Source organism: Phyllobates terribilis, unplaced genomic scaffold (genome assembly GCF_046119375.1).
Source record: "Phyllobates terribilis strain yellow unplaced genomic scaffold, ASM4611937v1 Scaffold_11__3_contigs__length_659146591, whole genome shotgun sequence".
Lineage (NCBI taxonomy): Eukaryota > Metazoa > Chordata > Amphibia > Anura > Dendrobatidae > Phyllobates > Phyllobates terribilis.
In genome coordinates this window covers 340859972-340867946 of record NW_027362771.1, presented here as the reverse complement: position 1 = coordinate 340867946, position 7975 = coordinate 340859972, and the positions used below count along the sequence as shown (strand labels likewise).

Sequence of the window (7975 nt, the reverse complement as noted above, 5' to 3'; positions counted from 1 at the left end):
CTCGCAGTTCAGTCTTGTGGTTAAAATAAATGATGGCGATGATCCAAACTGTTAGTCAAGCAGGAGGCTGGGTATCAGTGCGCTCCTGACGAAACTGATGGGAATAATACTTTAACTACAGCTATTTTCTTGGATATGTTGCATAATGACTTACTTAAGAGAAACAACATGACTTTTTCCTTTAAAGGGAACCTGTCACCTCAGGGGGAAAAAAAGCTATTTACCTGCAGATATAGGGTTAATCTGCAGGTAAATAATGTTACAATGCTTCCTGGCCACCTTAATGAAAGTGCGGCTATCAGGAGAACATTTATTATTTATTTTTCATTGCTTATATAGCGCCATCATATTCTGAAGCGCTTTACAGACATCATCATCACTGCCCACACTCGATGTTCCCTATCCCTATGTCTTTGGAGTGTGGGAGGAAACTCACGAAAACACACGGGGAGAACATCCTTGCAGATGTTGTCCTTGGTGGGATTTGAACCCAGAAACCCAGCACTGCAAGGTTATCTTGCGACTCACTGGGCCACTGTGCAAAATGAACTTATTTTCTTCCAGCAGTCACTGTCCTTTAGTCATGGGGCGTGCACAGATTAGTCATCACTCACTATACTTTAAGTGGCGGCACCGGCACTTTGACACCTTGGTCTGCAGCACATCTGTGCAGAGAGAGCTGTCAATCAAAGTGCCAGAATATGTTTACAGCCATTGCTCAGTATAATGAGTGATGAATGTAGCCACTCTGTTGCATGCCCCCAGGAAGGAAAGCCGGCGCTGTCTGCTTCCACATAAATTTGGAGACCACTGGTAATTCATATTTATGCCCTTCCACAGGCTGATTGTTGAATTAAGACTCCTGCATACGAGCATACTACAGCACCTATGGGGTCACACAGGCCACACTGCTCCCTATGCCGCCACCCTGTGTGAGGCACATGCAGTCGCTACAGTCCTGTATTACAGACAGGCTCTCCGTGTGCTACCGTAGACCGCTGCGTGTATAATTTAGAACGCACGGATCCGTGACCTGTAATTTAAAGACATATTTTCTTGTTCGTATTCCATTTTATTGGTACATTATGTGTACATTATATTTCAGTACATTTGACAAATATAGCGTATCGATGACATCACAGATATTTTTTCTTTTTTTAATGAAATGGCGGAAAGTAAGCTGATGAGACAGTACTATGATATGTGTTTACAATACATACAAATAGCAGATAATGACAGGACATGAGATGAGAGATGCGTAGTCATCATGAAGTACTGGCAGCCTGTGTAGAAACATGTTTACTGCTAAATGGTAGGCCCTGAAACTACGTGATGGAAAATAAATTAGCATGATGGGGTGAACGCCGTAGACCTACTTATTGCCTGATGTATCGGTACTAGTGCAGACAGCGGCAGTCCGTTCTTTTATCTTCCAACGCACAATGGGAAGTTTAAAGCTATAACCTGGCTACTTTGACATTAACACTTGTCTGCACTAGTTCTTATCTATAATTTGGGCCTCCTTTATCAACTCTCAGTCTTGATAAATGAGGCCGCTTCACCTATATATACATTTTCTTTTATACGTGTTGTTTTTGACTTTCTGAGGAGAGACTGTAATTTTGGAAGTAGTCTTGTTACACCTACTTTATGTCGTCACAAAGAGGACAGACATATCTCAGTCAGGCGCATCTGCTGAATACAGTGTTTCCTCATGGTTAAATATCTGGGGTAAAAATCACTATCTAAGCTGCAACATTTATCTTTGGTTTTCAGAGCTATAAACCTTTATTCCCTCCTTTTTAAGCTTTTTGGTTATTCATATACTATATTGAGGTAGTTAGTTTGTCACTATTAATTGTATACTCTCTTAGAACATCATGGCAAGCCTGTATATAGAATATCCACTGGTTGTGGATGTGAAATTATGGATATAGCTAATTATGAGGGCCATATACATTACATACATTGCTGATAGATAAATATAAGTAATTGATTTTGCATTCTTGGGTAAAGTAGATGTTTGGCAGCGATGCCCACCTCATGTAATACAGAGATCGATACAGTCCTAAAATGACCAATCTTGTCTAGTCACTGTTTATATGGGGGTGTTGACCTTTATCCTTAATATACACATCAAGATTGCCGAGATGTAGTAAGGCCCCCATACATTAGCTAATATGTGGGCCGAAAAACTGTCATTCGTGAGGTGGAGAACAGTCGCAAACATGTAAAAAAAAAGCATCCCGGACTTCATCAGACGTATTGGATTTTTTCGGCTAATGATACAGCCAGTGCTTATGGTCAGCCTAAAAAATCCAACCTGTCCAATTGGTCTTTTGAAGAATGACAGGTGATCATCAGTAGGCCATCGGTCAAGAGAAAGAATTGTTTGCTTCAATGAGGCAACCGATGATCCTCATTATGGTCAAAATGAGTTGTTTAGACTGACTTTCCTCTGTGTGTGATGGCCTTTAGTTGTGATCAGTAATCTCACACACTAGTTTCTAAGCACCTTTTGTTATCTGTGATATCAGTTTTCTCATGTTTACAGGACTCTGGATGGGAACAATATTCAGCCACTAAAGGCCCCGTCACACTTAGCGACGCTGCAACAATCCCGACAACAATACGACCTGTCAGGGATCGTTGCTGCGTCGCTATGTGGTCGCTGGTGAGCTGTCAAACAGGCAGGCTCACCAACGATCAGGGGAGCAGCGACATCGTGGAAAGAATCTTTCCACGATGTCCTGCTCCTGGTTACCAGCCTGCTGAAGCAGGAGCAGGCTGGTAACCATGATAAACATTGGGTTACTAGGGGCACACGCGCACCTAGTAACCCGTTGTTTATCATGGTTACCACTCTGCTACGGTGAGCGGGAGGTTACTGCTCACTTTAGCAGGCTCGTAACCATGATAAACAACGGGTTACGAGGTGCGCGTGTGCCCCTAGTAACCCGATGTTTATCATGGTTACCAGCCTGATCGCTGCTTCCGCTGTTCACACACAGCGATGTGTGCTGACCAGCGGGAGGGCAACGACCAAAAAATGGTCCAGGACACTTTGCAGCGATCAGCGACCTCACAGCAGGGGCCTGATCGCTGCAAAGTGTCACACATAGCGACATCGCTGGTGAGGTCGCTGTTGCGTCACCAAAACCGTGACACAGCAGCGATCTCTCTAGCGATCTCGCTATGTGAGACGGGGGCTTAACAGACCCTGAGTAAGAATAGTAGCGTGCTAACTTTCTGACCGTCAATCCACTTCTTGTACTTACAAGATGCTTTTAAGGGTTTGTTAAAATGTACCTCCAATTTTGATTTATAAAGATAAGTAATTGCCTCATTATTAGTTTGTATATCTGTAAAATGTTCAACTTTAAAAGTGTTTTAAGAACTTTACTATTGATGGCCTGTCCTTATGATCTGCCACCAATATTTGGACGATACCTTTTGTAATGAGCAAAATGAGGAACTGTGGTGCTCTAGAAAGTCTATCCTGGCTCTGTTATTCTGCTGATCGGTAGAGACCGTAAAGTCCCAGAAAACCCTTCTAATGCATCACAATGATGTTGGATATCTGAATTACTGTATGTTTCCTTTCTCCTTAGAATTTATCTTGGGTTTATTATTAAAAGCAGGCCAACCTTTTACAATACAGTCACCAAATACACTGATTTCAGAAGGAACAACCATTGTGAGCCCTCACGGCAGGGTCCTCTCTCCTGCACCAGTCGGTGACTTGTTTTTGTTCAAACTATTGTACTTGTTGTTTGCTACGCACACCCCTTTTTCACATGTAAAGCGCCATGGAATTAATGGCGTCATAATAAATAATAAAAATAATGTGCTTGGGGATGCCCTGGCTTACCCTCTCGGGAGGTGTCAAAGGGATACAATGGGCTGATGGATATTTACATGCCTGATTTTTTTTTTAGTTCTCAGGGGAGATTAGTCGCTGCCAAAAGTGTATGACAGTGGCTTAGAATCCTTTTCCATTAAACGATCGATGATGGCTAAACATTTACTGATTGGTGGTTGTTTAATACACTATGGTAGACAATGCGCACTTGGAGCGCATAGGCTGCCATTGCTCTCGGCAATGTGAGTCCCATTTACACTGGACGATGCACAACCGAGAACTGTGATCTTTCGCGCTGCCCAATAGAACATTTCACCCCATGTACGAGTATTTTGCTCGTTCATCGGGTAGTCGTTAGCCTGTTTATACTGAAAGATTGTTGTGAACAATGAAGAATGCTCATTCCTGATAATCTTTCAATGTAAGGCTATGTGGCCACGATGCAGAAATGCTCTGGATTTTTCCTGAGCGTTTCTGCATCTCCCTGGCAGAAAAAAACGCATGCGGATTGTACATTCGTTTTCCTGCCAGGGACATGCGGATGTGAAGCGTTCTTCACTTGCATTTCCGCATGCGGGTTGTCAGGCGCTTTCCAAGCGATTTTAGCATCACTTGGAGAGTGCTTGTCAACTTGGTCACACTATATAAATCCATGCAAACGGCATGGATTTATATAGTATGACCTTAAAGAATGTTTAAAAATAAAAAAACAAATCTATACTTACCTTCCGATGGCCCTCCGGAGTCTTGCTTCGCTCCGTCCTCGCTTGCAGGCAGCTCGCAGTGCACTACACTGAAGGACCTACCGTCACATGACTATGACGTCAGCGCAGGTCCTTCAGTCCACCGCGATCTGCCGGCAAGGGAAGACAAGGAGACCGGGGGCTATCAGAAGGTAAATATAATATTTATTTTTTATTTTATTCTTTTTTTTACAGGTTCTATGGTACCCGGGTCAGGAGGAGAGTCTCCTGTCCTCCACACCCGGGTACCATCTGCACATTGAAACGTTTGGATTCCGCATCTACAGATGCAGTGATGCGGAATCCAAGCGATTCAATGCAAGTCAAGCTTTTGCTTTAGGTTATGGTCGTATGTAGCAGACAAGATCCATGGCGACATTGTGCCGGTATACAGCAGCTTTAACTGAGAACCCACATATGGACATAGTTTTGGCTGCATTGGTTCCCCTTATCTTTGCTGTATGCCGAGTTAGGTGTAATAAGGTGCTGATCAATTATTGCTGGAACCTGCAGCTGTTCATCTATTTAGCCACTCAGACCGAACAGCATTCCTTGATACAAAGTGAAGCTGACAGTAGGAAGGGAACGCACTGGATGCATCTCGAAGACAATTGTGTCCGGCACAATCTGAAACAATGGATGGCTGTCCTCTCTGCCCTGTAACAATAAGTCTCTCAGTACTGTAAATCCCATGATTCCAGCAGAGAAGAAAACCTGAACATTGCCACAAAAATAAGAAGAATGTGATAGAGGACACAAGGCAATTAGTAAAATTGTATAGAATAATAAAAGCTTCAAGATACTGAAAGGTTTCCTCCCAGCAACTTGATTTAGAAGGCCAATAAATATGCACACTGTATATTTAAGTTAGAATTGACCTCTAACTTATTGTATGGAGGCCTCAGTATCTCAAAGATGGATCTGTTATTGTTGTTTTACAAAATATCTAATGTTCCTCCATCATATTTTACTTGTACCCGCAGGAAAATACAATGCACATTTTCAGTTGTATAGATATCAAATAGCTGCAAAACCAGTTACATGTTCAGGGAAGATTTGCAAGAAAATGTTGAGTCCAGTAGGATGAATCCCAGTTTTAGTGCCTAATATAGCAGGTTAACATGGCACTGCTTTTGTAAGAAAAGTGCTGAGTAGTTAAGTTTGTAATCCCACTTTCCATCCTGAGTGTTGTTGGGAGGAAATATCCCGCGTTTAGTGCCAACCCAGAGAATCTTTCATTCTGTGTTCATACCCAGTACTGGCTACCAGGTTGTACAGTCGCACCATTACTTCTATGATCTCCAACATCATGGAGAGGGAACCCTCTATCGGGCTCAGTTGGACGAAATGTTTGCTTTTCTGAAGCTCCATTTTCAGTCTTTGCTGCTGATGTTGCTGCTTTCTGGACATGATGTTTTCCCATCTTTTTCTTGCGTACAAAGTAAGCCAAAAGAAGAAGACCAAGTAAGATCAAGAGCAATATAAGACAGACTGGAAGTACAATGCTATACATGTGCGAGTTAAGACCAAGAAATGTACCCTCCAGGGCTGGATGAGGTGAGCTGGATGCATTTATACTCAATGAACTATTTAAGATAAAATCCTGAGTTGTGATGTCACTTAGGTATTTTGATGACATCCAAAGGTCTGGGGATAAGGTGTTAGGATGTGTAGAATTTGTTAAAACTGGAAAAATTCTTGTAGACACCTCAGTTTTTTGTGGTGAATTTGTAGCTGGCACCATGTTTATGGTGACAACTTTATCAGATACTGTTGAAAGTGAGTCTGTAGTCGTTTCTAATTGAGTTGTTGGCTCATTGCTCATAGATTCTAAAAGAGTGGTTGGCTCTGTACTTGTAATTTGTATGTGAGTTACATGCATCTCATGTTTGCCTTCCTCGGTCCTGGATGTTTGTGAACTTGTGGTGGTTGACAAGCTCTCGGGAGCACTGAGCAGAATAGTACTGTCTACGTCAGAAGAATTGTATGGTATGGTATTGAATCTTACAGTAACATTGGCAGGAGGCACACCACTGGCACTGACCAACAGACTAATGCGATCGTTTTGTATGTCTGGGCCATCCTGGTCATCTGCCCATAACTCCACACCAATAAGTCCCCTTTCTAGCTCTCCTTGTGTGAAGACATTAGTGCTCGTCTTGTCTCCTCTGCCACCTTCATAGGGAAATCTTACCAACCTCCCTTTTCTTGGATGACGAAGTACTATAAACTGTGGTATGCTCTTTGTATATGTACCTAGTTCATTTGTATCGATAACTTCAGGTCCTAGTTTAATTGTACATCCTCTAGGCCACTTTTGTCTATCTCCCATCTTCACAACTGCAGATACTTGTACTGTCACTTTTCCAATATATTCTTCATCCATATGGGCGATGGCAACAAATTCAAATTCATCTTGGGTGGAGAGGAAATTAGTAAATTCATAGGATACCTCATTGTTATTTACTTGGTCCCATTCAAACTGTGACACCGGTACTTGGGCAACAACAACATGGCCATAAGTTGGCTTTTTTGTTATCTTATACACAAATGTATTTGCCTTTCTGTCAAGTGTTGGTGAGATATGTCCTAGTGTAATGTTGGACTTTCCAGATATCTGTTTGATTTCAAGAATAGCCTGATGGATTGGGAGAACCTTTATGGGTAGATTTCCTAGAAAAGGAGTTTGCAGTCCATCTGTTATATTAAATCTGATTTCACCTGACACTGCAGTTTGGTTAGCCAAGAGGATGAGGTTTGATTTAGTAAGGTCTTCCTGTGTGAATTGGAGGACTGGAGTAGACTGGTTTCCACTTGTGTCTATTGATACACCTAGTGGTAAATCCAGTATTGTATAAAGTATGTTACCTGAAGAGGCAAGAGAGTGATCTATTGATAAGTGATCTTCAGTAAGTGAAATATTTGAGCCCGCTGCTAAGTGTAACTTCAACTTTGGTGGAGATATAACAGAAGGAATAATGGGTGCACTGGTTAAGGTTATATTAAAGTATTCTTTTATGGCTATCACATTGTTGGCTTCATGAACAGAAGTAGATATTGGCCTTAACTGTGCCATAAACTGAAAGCTGTCAACCAGGCTCTCAGACTTGGCGTTGGTGTAGACCAAACTTCCATTTTCCAGATGAGATTGTAAGAAATATGGATTTTCTGTGTTCAGAGTGATACCATTAATAGAGAGATGACCATGTGAAGGAAAACTGATGACAAAGAAAACTGTATCATGTGTGAGTTTTGTGAAGCTTGAATTTGCCAGAAGGTTGGAAGCATCCAGGGAGTTTAGCGTTATCGGTGAAGAACCACCCTGCTGAATACTGAGACCTGTGTAGACACAAGAGGTAACACTAAGTTA

At 42.1% G+C, this 7975-nt stretch overlaps 1 protein-coding gene across 1 annotated transcript in view; it reads right to left on the bottom strand.

Annotated features, from left to right (window-relative positions):
• Positions 1-1035: 1035 nt before the first annotated feature.
• CSPG4 (chondroitin sulfate proteoglycan 4) overlaps positions 1036-7975 on the bottom strand; it is a 229001-nt gene continuing 222061 nt past the window's right edge. Inside the window, exon 10 of the mRNA XM_073652795.1 lies at positions 1036-7944. Within this exon, the coding sequence (XP_073508896.1) occupies positions 5852-7944 (2093 nt within the window). The 3' untranslated portion in view covers positions 1036-5851. The remainder of the gene's footprint in view (positions 7945-7975) is intronic.